The sequence below is a fragment of the Pogonomyrmex barbatus genome, unplaced genomic scaffold (genome assembly GCF_055798465.1).
Source record: "Pogonomyrmex barbatus isolate J1 unplaced genomic scaffold, ASM5579846v1 scaffold1, whole genome shotgun sequence".
Classification (NCBI taxonomy): domain Eukaryota; kingdom Metazoa; phylum Arthropoda; class Insecta; order Hymenoptera; family Formicidae; genus Pogonomyrmex; species Pogonomyrmex barbatus.
Genome location: NW_028297098.1, coordinates 5,956,195 through 5,974,832, shown reverse-complemented (window position 1 = coordinate 5,974,832; position 18,638 = coordinate 5,956,195). Strand labels below are relative to the sequence as shown.

At 38.5% G+C, this 18,638-nt stretch overlaps 1 protein-coding gene across 1 annotated transcript; it reads right to left on the bottom strand.

Annotated features, from left to right (window-relative positions):
* Nucleotides 1–16,427: 16,427 nt before the first annotated feature.
* Nucleotides 16,428–17,916, bottom strand: Prosalpha2 (proteasome alpha2 subunit). The gene is made up of 3 exons (XM_011647186.2): nt 17,765–17,916; nt 17,031–17,363; nt 16,428–16,856 (listed from the first exon to the last, which is right to left on the bottom strand). The coding sequence occupies exons 1-3, from the start codon at nt 17,803–17,805 to the stop codon at nt 16,526–16,528; spliced, it is 705 nt and encodes a 234-aa protein (XP_011645488.1). The 5' UTR covers nt 17,806–17,916; the 3' UTR covers nt 16,428–16,525.
* Between the last annotated feature and the right edge of the window lie 722 nt (nt 17,917–18,638).

Sequence of the window (18,638 nt, the reverse complement as noted above, 5' to 3'; positions counted from 1 at the left end):
TACGTACGTGCATCTTCGCGATGTTCTTTTTACGAGCGTAAAATTTTACGGCATGCACATGCGACACATTAGAATTCAAATACGGAAACTAGAGGATACTAGAGGACGATTTTCAACGATACTTTGATTGAAAATTCGCGGAAACATACCTCAAACACGTTGTTTCGAATATGACTCAACTGTAAAAATTGTTTTTTTTTTTTTTTTTTTTTTTTACGAAAATGTCAGCGGAATCATGTCGTTTTTTCAAATATTTGTATATTCAAAAAATATAATAAAAATGTTATATCACCGGGAGATTAGAGGTTAAAAAAAGGAATGATCGTAGAGAGTGAAGTGTCACAAATATTCAGGCTGCTGTCTCAAGATGCAATGCGCTAATTTGGCTCCGCGATTTTAACGTAGCAATTTCCGTGAAATTGCGCTATGTGACGTTCTCTCTTTCTCTTTCTCCTCCTTTTCCCTAGTCTCTTTTTTCCTTCAACACATCGCGGTGAAATACGACGCTCCGGTCGAGGGGCCCGGCCGGCCGAAAGGAAAAAAGTACCGTGTAAAGAGTCTTTGTGGATGACGTAATAAAATCTTCCTGTCTCCTCGAGTATAATGAGCGGCGTTCCGGCTACGGGGTAAGAAAGGACGAGAGGCAGGGATGACACGAGCGGGAATTAGATTTAGCCCCGCGCACTCGCTCCTCCCGCCGGGAGATAAAGGGCCGACGGGGAGGACGGAGGGGGGAGGGGGAGGGGGAGGGAAGAGAGGGTTTTATCTCCTCGCGTGATTAAGCCGCGAGGTAGTATATCATCGATTATATTCTCGTTAGACTAAGTAGTCTAACGCCGACGGGCATACCCCTACGCCCGTATGAAGGGGCGCAGACGGAAGCTGCGCGGAGATTCGTATTTTCCCGTGCGTGCTCACGCGGAAAGATACGCGTCTTTTTCTTCATTCGCGCACTCCCCCGGAGCCGGCTACATTATATTTCAATTTACGACCTACGGCTGGTCGATAATCGAGATAATCAACGGTATTTATTTTGTCGTTTATTATGGCAATCCCCGTCGATTCCCCCCGAAAAGAGATAATGTGCGGTACGAAAAACTGACTATATCGGATGGCCTATTAACTTTATAATGCCGTTAAAATGCGACTAAACGTTTTACGCTTGAAACAATTTCAGATATTTAATAATTTTATAGCACTGCGAGCGTTTCTATTACGGAATCAGTTTTAAAAGCTTGGTCGAGCTTTTTGTCTGAAAATGTTTTTTTTTTTTACTTTAACACACACGGTGATCAAATCCATCACGGTGACGTTGATGAATATTTTTTTTTTATGTACAATCTCGGCGAGGTCGATTAAATTTCACGCGATAAGATACGGTCGCTGATAACGGTTCGAGTGAAATCAAAGAGAAGGAATCGCGTGAAATGGCAAAGCCCTTCGAGATTTAAGCACTTTACATCTCCCCCAATGCACGCGGTACTTACAGAATCCATAGCTCAGCGTTTCTATCGCTATAGCTATATATTACTTTTCTGAGACTGAAGAGTCCTTTAACGCGATGAATAACGACGTGAGTCAGTTTGATGTATTAATATCTTTGAGAATTATTCTGAAAATAAAACGAAAAAAAAAACCTGTTATAAATAGTTTTAAAGAGTAGTATCAACTTTTCAATCGTGAGTTCCTGTATAATCCTATTTCTATCGATCACCAAGACATCCGCGATATAAGAGGACAAGAGGCTGAAGAAAGAAAGGCTTTCGCTCTTTTTTACATCGAGTATTAGCCTATCTCGGAGAGACCATGACATGAAAGAAACTTTTCATCTGTACGTGGAATATTTTTTCGCTTACGACACAACTGATTATCCGTTCTCGCAGGAAGCAGAAAGACAAAGTTGTGTCGAGACAAGTTTCCCAACTGGATTAGTCGCGAGCTGGATTAAGCGGCGAAGCCTATTGTATGATGGATTTACCAAACTCCAGGATAAAGTGGTAGAACCACCTGCGGGAAGCGGGAAGAACCGAGGTAAGAATAAAATGTTCGCTGATACGCGTCGTGATTAGAATTACGCTTCTCCGTTCGTTACAAAAACTTTGTGAATTCGTCAACGCGATAGAGACTTACAAGTTGGAGAGAAATGCGACGAATATAAAATAGCGATTATTAATATCTCGCAATGTCACAAAATAGTGATCTATATTAATTATCGCATTCTCATATCAATTATAAAATTAAACATATTTCGAATATATAATAACGATAGAGAGAATATTAATATTAACTTTTTATACAATTTAAAATGAAATCTTTTCAAAAATGACGTTTCTATTATTTCTCTACGGTCATAAAAATCTCGTATTAATTCTTCGATAAAAAGTACTTATTTTTCTCGCGAAAAAGTAGTAATTTTCTTGTTAAACGTAATAATCACTTTTATCGCTTCATTTGGAAGGGTAATATCTCTAGCAAAATTCTGTTCCGCGAAGATATGACCTTTTCGAAAAGACCAGGTACATTCTTCAATCAACATTGAGTCAGAATATAACAGAATTCAGAGGATGCCTTCGTCAAGATAAATCGGGTGACGAGAACAGAGCGAGAGTACTCGATGAAAAAGATGAGAGGTAGAGAGAAGTAGAGGGTTCGTGTTCGCTTCATATAAATTCTCCTTCTGTTGCTTTTTCTGTCGTCGAGTGGACGTCGAACGCGAAAGGGGCGGCGATAAACTTCGCAAACAGATCGTACGCACGATCGTTTGTGATATATCTCGAAGTAGCGCCGCCAATAAAACGTGGTACGCCAGAAAATTGATGTCTATCGTAACGTCTACATTACACGCCGTAATTTTGCAAGCTTGTCAAAGCGGTCGAGAGAGTGACAGACTCATCAGGCGGAATTAATTATTCATCACGTTCTCGTTAGATAACGAGATCATCGATATCAATCTTGTTGCGGTGTTATTAGCGCGATTACCATAAATCAGAGACAATGTCGATTGTTGCTCGTTATCGAGATCATTTTTCTGGTAATTCATCTAAAATTTTTCCGGGTTATGCAGATTGCGCGAGAGTGCGCGAGAGTAACACGCAGAGCGGTATATTTACGACATGCTATAAAAACAAACACATCCGATAAATTTACTCTACTTTATTCTACTGGCCTGCAAATTTTCCGAGCTTTAGCCATCATAAGCTTCAGCAGCGACTTTTGCCTATCGCTGACGGCAGGATCGTAAAGAGAGAAATGCAAAATTGCGCATATGCCGCACAATTATGCTGCTTTCTATCGATTTCTCATTTTTTTTTCTTATGCAATAAAATGCTAACTGTGCATTTTGTTTTATCGAACGACCAATCAATAAAACTTTATAATTGGAGATATTCAGGGCAATGATAAAGCAATATCTATAGCGCAATAAATGTCATCGTGCTTATTATTGTATCGCGTATAAATTTTGAAATTTGTGCAATCCAAAATAACGATGCTGTGAAAAATTGATGAGTAGCTGGAAATTCTAACCTAATCGCGCTCGTTAAATTATATTAGAGTGGATACGTATGTACAACATACACATGTACACATTAAAATTTGAATGCATCAATTTATTAGAAGTCAATTTAGACGACGGACCTTAAATAGCAAAATTGCTGGGACATTTTTCGAAAATCAAAGTCACTTCGCGAACCGTTATAATCACGTATGATCATCCGGTACTTTTAATAACATTTTTCCCAGAATGTGGGGTATAGCCGCTCCTCTTCTCCCTTCCCAACCGCTTCCCCACTTTTTACATATTTTCCCAGCGGAATTTTTATGAAAGTAAGTCGAAGGCCCTTTATATATGGCCGCACGATAAATTATTATATTAATTATGAGGTGTATCGACCCGCGCGAGTTCTTTGTCCAAAAAAGAGCAATCAGATGTTTCGCGTGATCAATGACTCTGTTGCCTTTTATACTCTTGCAACATTTTCACCATCGTGTAGAATATAATAATAAATTAATTTAATTAATTTATCTTAATATACATCGTGAAGGTATGCATCATTAAAGATATGGAAAATATATTGTTTAATATATGTGCGACATGACAAGCTCAATCGACATTGATGATGTCAATGAGTAACTCGCCGTCGCAAGTTTGCGTATAAATTGAGTTCGCAGGCTGATTACGCGTCGATTACGCTAATCTCACTTGCTAATCTCTCTTGCATGAAATCGCATGTCGCACGCGTTGTCGCGAGAGTACAATTATTTCCCGCTCTGCGTTTCTTGATGGCGATTTGTTAATGCACGGTTGCCCCGAGATTTTTCATCGCATCGACGGGAAGGATGGGTATAAATTAAAAGATAGAAAGAGAGAGAAAAAGAGGAAAATAAAGATAGACCGAGCGGTCGGAAACTTGGTGATTCTCAATTTTCCGAAGCTTATAGAGTTCCCGTGAGAGTGGCGGCCAAAGACACCTGGGTACCCTCGGTAAACGGTGAAAACTTCACCGAACTTTTGCTCGAGAACAATCGAGATGCATATCCACGTTAGTGAATATATACGAAGAATGTTCCCGAGACGCACGGCACGGAAGGCGGAAAACATAAACTCGGAAGATCGCGCGGAATTTATCGGCGAGATTTCACGTTACGAGCTATTCGCTCGTGAGCAACGCCGGAAATGAAAAAGAAGGACACACGAGTATATACTGAATCCGTTATACATTATGACGATGCGATTCAGCGTGTAGCACTTTATCGACCTGATTCGTTATATATCAGTTCTCCGTTCTCCGCGTCGCTGCGTCAAAGTGAACGTTACCCATCCAAGAAGTATGCGCCAACTACTTGACACGTTGTGTCCCGTCTCCTCCTGTCTTAACGTCAAACAAGTTCGTCCTGATTCTGATTGGCTCCGCCAAAGCGCTAAGAGAGAGAGAGAGAGCAAACTCTTGTACTTTGCCGAGAGTTACACGCGAGACTTACAACTTACAACGGACATTCTTCGTCTTTACGCGGATTCTACCTTCGTCTCTTCGTGCTTTAGCACCATCTCGCTGTATCTCCTTACCTCGCGTCTCATCCGCCTCCACCAGTCTCTGCCAGCTCGGTCCCTCCTTTTTGCCGCACCGTTACGCTTTATATTTTACGTCACTGAGGCGCAGGTTTACAGGCGACGTGTGAGTCTCGCGACGCTATTCCTCCCCGAAACGCGTATCCGCGACTTCCATCCAGGCAGGAAACGCGCGTCAACGGCGAAATAACGGCGGTGGAGACGTCTTGGGCGAGGCCGGCGCGACCATAACTCATGATTCCGCGAGGATTCGCGGATTGGAGCCGGTAAGATCCCTTCGTAATACCCTGGAGGATCGAAGGCGAGAAGAAAATATATGTGTAAACCATATGTGGGACAGTCGGGGCACGCAGTGGAGGATTTGAACCCCGCCGCCAGTCCCGTACGTTATTTCGAGGTCTCTTTTCTCTCGTTCTTATTTTCTCTCTCTTTCTTTTTTACCTGATACTTTCTTTCCTTCGATTTCGCTCGATACGTTTCCGGGTGTTGCCGACTTCATGGCTTCTGTTATAAACAGGTCGGCCGATAGTCGTCAGGCGGAATAAGGTACAATCAAGATGTGGAAGCAAGGAAAATGTAATTGTACGATACGAAGAGGAAAAAAGTATCGTGTTATCCCATTGTGTAAAAATATACCTCTCGGACGCGTTGTGTTTACCTTGATACAGCGAATAATATGCTATATCGGGTTACATCGATAAAATATGTATAGAGTCGTTGTGATACGATGCGAATATATCGTTATAATAATTAATACAAGAATATTTTGCTATCGTATTTTCTCTTGTAACGCATTCTGTACATTTCTTTATTATACGGTATATATCCTTCTTTCTCTTACATACATATATTTCTTTTAAATATGATTTTTATACTAACTGCAAACTTTTAATCACCATTATATTTAATGTAAGAGAGTAAACGTAGTGATGAATGACGAATCGGAACAAAAACTATTCGCCAGATTTCTTTCGGAATTCGAGATGAGAATGGATTCCGGTGACTGATTAAGAATGCCTGCAAGGTGTTCGCTAGCCCATAAAGACTTTGGTGAGCGGCGGAAAATTAATCTCATACATCGTGTGTGTGTGTGTGTGTGTGTGTGTGTGTGTGTGTGTGTGTGTGTGTGTGTGTGTGTGTGTGTGTGTGTGTGTGTGTGTGTGTGTGCGCGCGATAGGGAAGGAAATTCGACTCAATTACGAGGGTCAAGCCCGAGAGGCCCCATAGGGGATGATCGGACAGTGAATATGTCACAATCGAGTCCGCCTGCAAATTGTTTCCCGCCAATTGAATCTTCCTTCTTATCCCGGTGTGATTCGACCGAAAGCTTTTGTAAAATTGTAACATATATTTTGCGGCTAACTTGGAAAAGAGAAATCTGTCAAAAGAGAATTTATCAATCAACGTAACGATAATAAATTATATTTCTGACCAAGCGTAAGAACGTTAATTATTCAAGTTTTATAGAAAATAAATCCGGATGCTTTAAATGTTTTAAGCAGTTGTGAGTTGATTTCATTGATTTAATGCTGACACAGAGTCAACTATTTCCTCAATTTATTATTTTACCTGAAAGGGAAAAAAAAAATAAATAAATATTTAACGAGGTAATAGTTGAAATAAAATTAACGAGGTGGAATGTTTTAAATTTCATCTACATTCTTTTATTTATTTATAAAATATCGATAAACCTGTCATCGAATATAGATACCGAAATATAAAGAGGATGGGATATAATAACGTGTTTTGCTAAATTTATGGACGGAAAGGACTGGCGTTGTCGCCAAGAAAACAAGGTGTGCAAGTGGCATCATGGCAGATGGTTTTAACGACAGCTCGAGTTACTAAAGGGTTTGGCTTTAGCGTCGTCGACCTTTCGCCCCGTCGCATCATCGTGCGCGGCCCTCTAAACGATAAAGTAGCCAACTAATCGCTTCTACGCGACTATACCATACTTCGTGCGGAAACGAGATAATGCACTGATGCCGTATGATGCAGGAGCATGCAGAATAACGGAGGGCAACCGCAATATATATGGAACATCCCAGAGACATATAGCGGTACACCCCGCGATATCTGCCGTCCGTTTTTATCGCGGTAAAAACGGTAAATAGCTGTCGCATTATAATTGATTAGAGAATCAAGAATTTCCAGAATTAAAAAGAATGACCCTCTTGTGGTGTAATTTATTTGATTCATTTTAGAGACTTCCTTAAAGTAAAAATGAGAATTCATTAATAAAATATCACGAATGTTAAAGTTTAAGATGTGTAGAGGTCTGAAAAAAATCTCGGTAAAAATATGATTATGATTATTTCATTACAAAGAATGCTAATTCCGAGACGTCTAAAATACACGTTCGTGAACGTGTCACTAGTATGATTAAAAACTTATATTTTTCAAGAGAAAATAGGACGTACGTACGTGCGTTAAGGGAGAAAACAGTACCATTTGGGAATTATTCACGACTGATATATACTTAAACGTCGCTGGATTACGTCTGCGCTTTTAATTGCGCCTCGCTTTTGTAAAAACAAGTATTCCTATATCTCAAAACTTTGGTAATAGCCGGAGCATACATTGAAATTCGCCGACCATAGATTCCCATGCCTTCATATGCGAGCATCGAGAACGCATTGTCTGCGTATGGGGGCTCGGGGGCGCGTTCGGACCGAACTTTCGACCCGAAACTACTATAATTCAGAACCGCGAAGCAGTTTACCGACAAGCGGACTTTCCGCCGCCGTCAGTGTGCAGCGAAAAATCGATTCTGCCTTTCTGACAGCACGCGCTGCACGCTACACGCTCTGTAATTTAATAGAGGATTTTGCGGGATAATCGCTGGTTAAAATGGCGCTCCACAAATTTCCATAGAATAACAGATTAACGGCGCTTAATCATCTCTTCTTTTGATTTCGCTCCTTCCCGTAATATACGGCATCTATATATTCATCGATAAGATAATAAGTCAACTGAAGCCTAGGTCGCAACAAGATTGAATGGTAGCAGGTAAATCGTTTGACAAGAGCGACAAGCGACGAGGGAGTGAGTGGAGCGCAAGAGAATGATGAGCGAGTGAGTGAGTGAGTGAGTGAGAGAGAAGGGGAGGAGGAGAAGGGAAGGGAGGGAGAGAGAAAGTGCTGGCCATTAACGCTCCTTGTAATTTGACATTAGCTGTCTTCCATCAGCGACGCTAGCTTAATTACATTCCACAATGCTGGCCGCTTATTGTATTCTTGGACGGAGTTATGTTTCCGACAACGTCACTGACACCACGAGGCGACAATGACGCGTGTGCGGACTCAAGATAGATATATCGTCCAAACGGGAAAATCCAAACGAATTACTTGGCAGACATCGAACGGCAGAGCTAGAGACGTGCGTACTCTACGTTAATAGTTAGCTACAAGTTAAAGTGTCCTTAAGAAACGCATTGCGAATTAAGTTTGTATCTCTAAGAATAACAACAGCCAACGGCGATTTCTCGTCTCGTTTTAGATTAAATTATATAACAGACGAATACATAACAAAACTATGAATAGGTAGGTAATAATATGCAATTTTTCTGATATCCACCGTTGTAAAATGTAATCGTAATCAATGTAGAATATTCATGCCATTTTTTTATCATAATTCATTTATTGTTTCATATATGTTAATGTAGGTTTAATTTCAAAAGTTCAAAGTACACGATTCATTCATTTGAGAAAATTACTGCGGAATTCAGTAAAATAACTTTAAAGCAATTTTTAAGGCAATTTTTCTTTCCTGACGAAATGGATTGCAATGTGAAAAAAAGAAACATCGATTGGGTGCGAAAATATTCAATTTTCTTCGACATGCAGGATACTATAATTTAGTTTCGTAAGTTTGATTAAAAAAATGTCACGAAAGCCTTATCCCGTCGCGCGCGCTTCGCCGAATTGCCTGATAGCGTAAAAAGAAGAAAGATAGGGCTAGAAAAATGACAAGTAGAAAGGAGGAAAGAGAGAGAAAGATGGATAGATCGGATCGGCAGTGTCGTCGATCTAATTTTATCCATGTCACGGTGGACCGAACCCGAAGAGGGAGGACTCTCTTTCTCTCTCTTTTCTATACCGTGAAAAGAGAAAACCGAGCTTTTGCGCGATCTGCCCACAACGGGATGGAAAAAGCTGTTCATCGAAGCTTGCGACGACGGAAAACAGAAGCGATCGACGTCATCCGAGGCTCGTTAGGCCTCTGAAGGCTTTGATCGCTCGGCCGAACGCCATCTCTCACCGAAGAGAGACAAAGAGACGTTTCGCGCGTACGTAACGTTATCGTCGGTGTATTTGCACGAGCGTATCAAACGTGAAATTTCAAATTTGTAATAAAAACCATGTAAAAAAAGATCTCCCCGTATAAACGTCACCTTGTTTCGAAGAATTGCGAAAGAATCACGAAATGCGTAAAAAAAAAATGTTCTTCGCTTGATATCTCGAACACTTTTCGTCTACGACGAAAATCGTACCTTATCATTTTTTCTTATCGACTCTGACGAATTCACGGGTCGACGCTTCGCAGATCTGGAGATAAAGCAAAACATGAGTGATGACTAATGACTGAAAGTAAACGTCGCGACCCGTCACGATAAATTGCTTGTTTCACGTGCGGCTGTTTTTGCCGTCGTAATCGAGAACGGTGGAAACGGTGGATCATTTTCCGAGCTTTTTGCGCGAAGGTCTGGATGATTAGAACCAGAGATAGGAGGAGTTTCGAGGACAGATGCGCAAAGACGTTCTCCGTGTAGTCGATCAAAAAACTCTTGCGAGTTACGAGCAAAAACGAAGAGCATGTCGTTTCGCGTAGAGGATCGCGAAACTCAGAGGTGGGTAATCAGAGACTGCGTTCGCGACAAATTTCCGCGAAAACGTCACTTGACTTCAAGGTAATATTTACCTATATTACTCAGATTGAATCAATTGTTTCAGGGAAGCCATAAATCATTAAAGGTAAACTTTATAAAAAGGAAAACTTGTAGCTTATTCGTTGCCTTATACTGAACGCAATGGAAGAGGATTTTTAAGCTGCATAAAAATCCTATCTTCTAGACGTAATTTAAAATCCTTTTTTCCTGAATATGGAGTTATTCTAATATATATTTTTTCATTTTTTAACTTTGAAAAAAAAAATCTTCTCGCTTCAAATTCACCGACTTAATTAATGTGACGTGAGAAAATTTGCAAGAAACTGCGAATATGAGCATCGATCTGTCTTTGCGCAAGGTAGATCGATCATCAAAACAAGAGTGTCATGTTTCTTTATTCTTAATCATTGTCTACCGATTTGAAATATCAGTTGACTTAAAGATACTATCCATCTACACTGATGGATAGTATCTTTAAGTCTGATTGATTCAATTGTAATTTAGAAAAAATCTTAAAACGTATCTTATTAACGTAAATCTTATAAGAAAGAAAAGTTGCAGTTATTACTGTTGCAGTGGTTACTGTATTTATTACTTGATACTTTCCTCTTTGTATAAATCATTACAACGCATTGCAACGCAGAGAAGAATAAGAACTTTGAGAAAGCTGCATAGAAGTTCTGTCTTTTAACCACGGGATAAGAGCTCTTTGCGAATAAAATTATTCTAACATATATATTAGTCATTTTCATAAAAGAGCGCATTACTTCAGTTTCGTGAAAATGTACTCTGGTATTTTTCGTCGAGCTTACCTGATGAGACAGCGTGAGAAAATTTCGCAAAGACTTGCAAATACGAATACGTCGGTCCGGCATTTCGCGCAGGGTAGGTCGACCATCAAAACGAGCCGGCGACACGCTTCTTTAGCCTTTTAATCGTCGTCGACGCATTTCCCGAGTACGCGAATCGCATGACCAGCATGTAATTAGCCCGCCTGTAATTTCGCCTCGCGTAACGCGCGCATAAAGACCACATAAAGGGCCAGATGGTAGTCTAAAAAAAAGAAGCAAAAAAAAAATAACGAAAAGAGCGACGGAGGAAAAAGGAGCACGCTGTAATTTTACTCGAGCGATGTACGTACAATATTAGACAGACGTGATTTTTTTTTTAGCATCATAAACGCATACTGCGGTAATGCGCACGTCGTTCGCCGCGCTCGAGCGACGGTAAACACGGCGATTTAACATTTATATGCTGTATTAAAATCATGAAAAGTAGCGTACGAGTCCATTTTTCATACGCTCACGCGAGTTACATCAGTTACCTCTTTTTCTTTTCAAACGGATGTTATTTACATAATATCAGAATTTTGTTATTTTTCTCCGTAGTGGATCGAAATTGTTTGATGTTTCGGGGCTTCAATTGCGGAATAAAGAAGTGTTTATCGCGTCTTTAGGGAAGAAAGGAAGATTAGAATAAGCTCTGCCGATGCCTCTTGGAATTTTTAATAAGCGATATCGACGTTCGCGGATTTCTGTAATAACAGGACACGTAAATCCGATGTTCGAACTCAATTCGAACGTGGAGGAAGGAAAGAGGACAAAAAAATCTTCGCTCGCAATGTCGACATTAAAATTGCAAAGCGTGCAGACAGGAGGCGTTCGACGCTCAGTTTCTCTTCGATCCTCCCTCTCTCCTCTCATTCTCTCTTAGTCCTTTCCCGACATTACTAGTCGTGATTGTCCCCGGAGATCCCGCTTCGACAAGTAGTACTAAATGAAAAACTCGCCGTTGTGAAAATGCGTTTGCGTTCGCGGATGCGTTATATTAAAATCTGCCATTGTTCGACAATGGCAAGCCGGATGAGCGGGGTAAAGATAGGAAGAGACAGAAAAGAAGTCTCCTCTTTTTTGGTATTCCTTTACGATTCCCTCGGAATCGTTTCTTCCTGTACGTGCCGATTGTACGAGTGAGAAAAAGCGTAATAAAGATAATGCGGACTGATAAGTCGATAAAATCGAAAAGGCTGATAAACCGAACGAACGAGAGTCACCTCGCGGAATAAAGTTTCACTTTGAGATTTCTTTAGGAATTGTTTGAAATATATCTAACGCTGGTCCGAAGCGAATTGATTATAATAGCTGAGAGGGATTGTAAATGACTGCTCCAGACTTTCAGTAGAAGTTACTTCCAGCGGAAGGATATAAGAAGAAGAATGAAAGGAGTTGGAGCAAGAGCAGAATAAGTCCATAATTTGTAAAATCTCCTTTAGATATGTCTTTATATTCCAAGTGGGCGTCATAAATTATGGACTTATTCCGCTTTTTTTTGCTTCCCAAGCTCGCTGTCGAATATAAATCGGCCGATATTATCTGCCCGTAAAGATTCATACCTATAAGTGTATAATTAAACATAGTTAAGCATGCCGAGAAATAAAAAATACGAATATGCAGAAATTATAAATCGTATTGTAAATAACTAAATCCAGCATGAAATACGTGCAAAGCACAGGAACAGAAACGGCAAAAAGTATATTCAGTATATAAAACAAACATGATTAAGTGAAAAAAATAGCAATCGTCCTTCTGAAAAATAAATCCAATATTTAACAATCCAAAAGGAGTTTTGCTTTACAAGAAAGATGTTCTCTACATTAATAAAACCCTCAAAAGACATATTTTCTCAAATGTGAAATTAAGATTTAATTTCTGTATATTTTAAGATGTGTCTGATATTTCCTTTGCTATCCTTTTCAGAAACTGCGATTAACGATTTTTCAGAAAAATCGCCGCGCGTCACGAGCGATTTTCCCGAGCGAAGCGAATCTTCGAGTCGTGCAATTAGTTTCGCCCGAAAACTTTTCGTCTCGCTCTCGTCAGGCTTCGTCGAAATTTTGCGGATCGATGGTTCCGACATACCGAGTCCGAAACGAAGAGCCGCGTTAGGTATTTCGGATAGTATCGGCGATCGAAATTTATGGCACGTTCAGAATTGGGCCGCATCGATCTCGCGCGTGATGCCGTCGTATCGGCAACGGTATCGGTATCACGAACGTCTCGACACCGAGAGACACCGAAACTCGAAACGGTGAGATGAGATCGCGTAGAAACAAATCGTCCTCTCGTGTCGCGATATGTGTGGGGATGTGTGTGTGTGTGTGTGTGTGTGTGTGTGTGTGTGTGTGTGTGTGTGTGTGCGTGCGTGCGCGCGCGCGCGCGTGTGCGCGTGTTGTGCGTGATCGCTGTCATAAACAAATCTCATCCATGACCACCATCTAATCTCTACCGTTTAATCTCTATCAGGAAACAATGATTACTCTCTGAATTATTATTTATTGATGTTTGTATATATAGTTTATTACACGCAGTTCATTACATTGAGTTCGTCAGTTATTTAATTGCGTTAACCTAAAATTAGCTGAATTTTTTCCTGTCTCTCTCTCTCTCTCTCTCTCTCTCTCTCTCTCTCTCTCTCTCTCTAGTGTTGAACTGCGAAAAAAACAGGCAGAGAAGAGTCGTTAATTTCATTATTAATTAATCGCGTTATTGTTGGTGGATCTCGTAATATATTAATTGCTCCATTTGATCAGATATATACGGGAAATATTATGTCCCTTGTAGGTGAATATTTAAAAACGTAACAAAAAATGTATGCGGAGAGTAAAAAGCAAATGTCAATACATGAACGTATTGACATAAACTTCCGTACAAAAATGTGTGGGCTTTAGTTTAGTTCTTATTAAAAAAAACGCAAAAGAAGACAGAGGAGAGAGGGAGAGAAAATATACGTGACAAAAACGGCTGGCGTTTTTCAGCTCTCCGCGACGTTGTCCGACAGCCAAACGGTCAATAAACCGTGCTGAACCAGCGAATTTGGAATTTTTGTCGTGGAGCATAGGCTCGTGTCGGCGCGGATATAATTGGCAAGTCGATGGCAATTGACTGCCAATGTGTTCGCGACAGGTTATAAACGTCGCGCGCAGCGATCGAACATGCTCGTATCAATTACACTTCGTTTCTCTATCCTCTCGCGCACATCCCGAGGCGTCATCTCACCGTTAGAAACGTGCAAAAAGCGCGGACGAGAGTCGCGTAGACGACAGGGATGATCGCCTTACCTGCGAAACATTCGTCTCTCTCCCGGGGAGGAAGAGGGGAGGAGGCGCGAATCCGTTCCCGAGGCGGGCGCGAGAGCGGGCCCGTCGAGACTGGCCCGCGACGACAGCTAAGTGATCACTATGAGGGAAGCGGCGGCGACATAATAGTCTGATGACAACGCGAGGTGTGTGGCGACGTGAGTGGAGACGAGCCGGTAGGCCAGCCAGCCGCGCACCAACTGCAAAAGCCGTGCGGAAGCAGCGGCGGCATCCTCGCGATATCGCGCCTCGCCTGATTATGCCGTTGCCACTAGCCGGCCCGCGATCGATACGCGCGCGCGCGCGAGAGAGCGAACGAGCGCGAACGAGCGAGCGAGCGAGCGAGCGAGCGAGTGAGCGAGCGAGCGAGAGAGGGAGAACAAACCGCCCCGTTTCGTCGCGTGGCGGTCTCAGCCGGTCGCGATCGGTAACTGGATGGTACCGGACGGGATGCGTACCGCTAATTACCTAGTCCACAAAAAGACATTGTTTTTGCATTTGTTTTGGTGTTTTGTCTAATTTTTTTGAAGCTAAAAAACGGATCTGATCCTTAAATTTGTGTCGCGTGAAAAATTAAAAACCAACAGATTATAAAGTTCATAAAATTACATGTAAAAAGAATATATAATATATAATTGCAGAATATATAATTGCATGTAATATATAATTGCATATTTTATTAGGTATAAAGAATGCACGATTGTAGTTGATTATATCCGAAAATGAAAATTGTAAATACTCTGAAAGTAAGATCGAGAGAGAGACGAGATTTAACGGTTTCCTCTTTGTTTTAATTGAGCAATAAACTATTCTACATTCTATATTCTTATAATATTCTCAAAGATATTTTATTAAGAAACTTCTTATATGCCAAAAAAACTCTTTCGACAAATTTCAACCATTTTCGAAAATATTCTTTCTGAAACTTTTTCATAGATCATTTCTAGAAACACTTACTCATGGCGGCGGTATTGGCAACGGAGAGATTTGGAAAAGATTCAGACGATTCTTCGATCCATTCTTTCTAAAGGGACCGATTGATTGATTCAGTGCGTTGTCACGATAAACCTGATGAAACACTTCACGATGGTATACAGTAAATTTATACAGTTTTTATACAGTAAAAATTGCGAGGAAAAGAACACACGCGAGTCTGCGAGAGTTGCAACGTAATTGAGCGTCGTTCGACGAGTTGATATTGCGATTCTCGAAGCTTCAATCGACGCAGCGCGAACTTCACATCATAGAAAGAATATCAATATCGAAATGCTTCAAATATGTTTCGAATATATGAAGCATATATATGAAGAATATTTATTATTACAAAAAAAGCATAATTAATGCGATTAGCTATGGAATAACAATACGCATTATGCATTATACTTGATGATAATTGTGAATTTATTACATCTGATGCTAATGCGTTTCTAAAAAAAGGAACGTTGAAACATGATAAAGAGAACTTTAGTTCTCAAAAACCAAAATTGCTAAAACGGTCCTGATGTGATACACAATTTATGAGACACTTTGAATAATTTTCGGGCACAAAATTCGCATTTAAATAATGATAAACGCGAAAAATACAAAACGGTTTATTCCGCGGTTTATTCCGCGATGTCATGATGCATTCGATAACTGACTCGCAAATCGAAATCTATTGGTCAAAGCAACGGACCAATCAATGTTTAATGCGGGAATCAATTTTGAAATGATCCAACAAAGACATAAGAAATAAATCTGTAAATCTATATAAATTTATAAAAATCAATTGCGCGAGATCTAATGTCTGATTTGGTGATTTATTTAATATTAATTCGATCAATAGAATCATCAATTTGAAAATATCAAAATGCTGAAACATTCTACAAAGAAACAGAATTCATTTAATATGATCAGTATGCCAAGACATGTAGAAAAATAGAATCTAAACTTGTTTATTTACTGTTATGTTTAATATCATTCGATATATATATATATATATATATATATATATATATATATATATATATATGAAATCATAACATAGAGATATAAAAATAGAAAGTGCATATAAAAGTCAATTTTTAATCAATTCTGAAAAACTATTTTTGATTGTTATAAATCTAATAAATATAAAATTGTAATAATTGCATTATTAAATTTTACTAAAGAAAAAATTAAGTTAATAAATTAATCAAGTTTAATCATCGGAAATATCTAATTTTCAAAAATATTAAATCGTAATGCATACACACACACACATACACACATTGTTATAAGATATATATTTCACTATATATACGGCAGCTATCGTAATTTATTTAACGTGATTGTGATTATTAAAAAAGTACGAATCATTGTTTTAATCTGGATAGAATTTATTACAAGAACTTGATTGAAGTTGAAATTAATGATAACGCAGTGTTACTCTGATATTAAAAATAAAACTTTTGGTTTAAGGAATATTCGCGAGATAATCCTTGACATTAGATGGATCCAACTTTCTGAATCCATTTGCATCACAAATGCCGACTTCGATATTGTCCGCGGTCATTTGCCCCTCGAAGCCTTCCTTTAGTGTCAGGATGGCAGTGTGAACGGCATCATCTAATTCCAGATCCTCACTGTATCTCTTTTCAAGGAAGGTTTTGCCGTTAATGAAATTTTTACCCATTGCAGTTGCTTTCCATGCGAAATACGTGCCAGACGGATCGCATTGGAACAGGTATGGTCTGTTGTTATCCCAGCCGCAAATCAGAAGGGAGACTCCAAAAGGTCTGACACCTCTATAAATTAATAATAATAACGATTTCGTGTATCGTGTTATCGCTTATCAACAGCTAATCATGCTTCTCTAGTCATTCAAGATAATTCTTCAACGTTTGAAATTATATAATCTTCAATGTAAAACTGGAGTAGAGTACAAATCGCAATGATCATAGATTAACACATAAACTTACCCAGATTGTGTATATTCTTGCATGACCATTGCGACGCGTTGCACAAGTTGTGCAGTTGGAATAGGTTCCCGATATACTAAGAGATACTGTTGTGCCATTTTACGTGCTTGCTTCACTAATAATCTATAATCTGGACCCATGCCACTGTAGACCATACCAATGTGCTTTGTAATCATTTCAACTTTGCTGACACTATGTTCGTCATAGAGGATGGACTTGTGCTTATTCTCAGTAGCAAGAACGACGCCGTTTACTGCCTTGATGCCCACACTTGGTGCACCAGCAGCTACTGCAGCCAAGGCATATTCTATCTGTACTAACTTACCTGACGGACTGTAAAATACAATTTCATTAATCAATATATAAATTACATAAACAATATATAAATTATAATATTACGATATCATCTTTAAATATAATTTTAAATTTGACATATATCCAGAGAAATTGACGAGTCATCTTATCATGTTATATTAAAGTTTTTTGAATAAAGTATATTCAAACAAAATAATTATTTATATATTCGCTAATGAGCCACTAAGATTAATAAAAAAATACCATTAATTAACACCAAAATTTTTCACTCATGATAATTACAGAATGTGCTGAGTGTAGGTGATTTAGAGGTTAAGTTACTGATAAATTTATTCTCAATGACGCTCATTTTTTAAAATAGAATAATAATTAAAAATGTATTGTTTCGCACACAATTATTGCATTATAAATGTATTTACCTAAAGGTTGTTAATGAAAAACTATACCGCTCCGAAGCCATGACAATTACTCTGCAACAATACGAACAACGGTACGATACAGAAACACAATCTGCATTACCACATTGGCAGTGATGATACTGTGCTATGAAGCTTGGCAGAAGTGATTTGACAGTACCTGTAAAACACAAACGAAATGTTCCTAGATATCTCTAAATAAAACTAGAATAATTTAATTTAAAAAGAATATGATTTATAAATGTTTAATATAGGTATAAAACAGAAAGCTAAAGCTTATTTTTTTATTTATATTTTTTAAAAAATAATTATTATAAAAAGGGAAAAAAATCAATGTTATTCTTAAAACTTGATAAAAATAAGAGACATATGTACATTGAAAATTTAAAAAATGCAAAAAAAAAACATTAGGAATCGGTACAATCAGCAAAAAAATTTATCATTTTTTATTGTAACTTATCTTTTACTTTTTATGTTTCTAAAGAAATATGTTATTATTTTTTATCGTTTTTCTCATCTTTTTTAAAAGTAGATTTACTCATTAGATATAATAGAACTATAATAGAATTCTTAATTTATTGTTTTCTATTGTTTTGATGGAATATACAATTGTTTTTACAAATGTAATTCTCATTTAAGAAATAACTAGATTAGGTATATATTTAAAATATAGCAATAAAATATGTAATTGTTATTTCTGTAATTAAAATATAAATTAAATACTTATTAATATTTAATATTAATATTTAAATAAATTTCTGATCTATCTAAATCTATCTAATAAAATACATATTTCTTTTAACACTTGAAACTTCAATCTTTACTTTATTTTTTAAGAATGTTACTATGTTGAATTATTAAAGAAATTGATAAAAAT

Excerpts from the sequence above, each read along its gene's own strand:
- Prosalpha2 (XM_011647186.2), bottom strand. The coding sequence starts at position 17,805 with ATGGCTTCGGAGCGGTATAGTTTTTCATTAACAACCTTTAG. Across the intron at positions 17,364-17,764 it reads TTTTCATTAACAACCTTTAG|TCCGTCAGGTAAGTTAGTAC; the intron begins GTAAATACATTT and ends TGTATTTTACAG. Across the intron at positions 16,857-17,030 it reads CAAGAATATACACAATCTGG|AGGTGTCAGACCTTTTGGAG; the intron begins GTAAGTTTATGT and ends ATTAATTTATAG.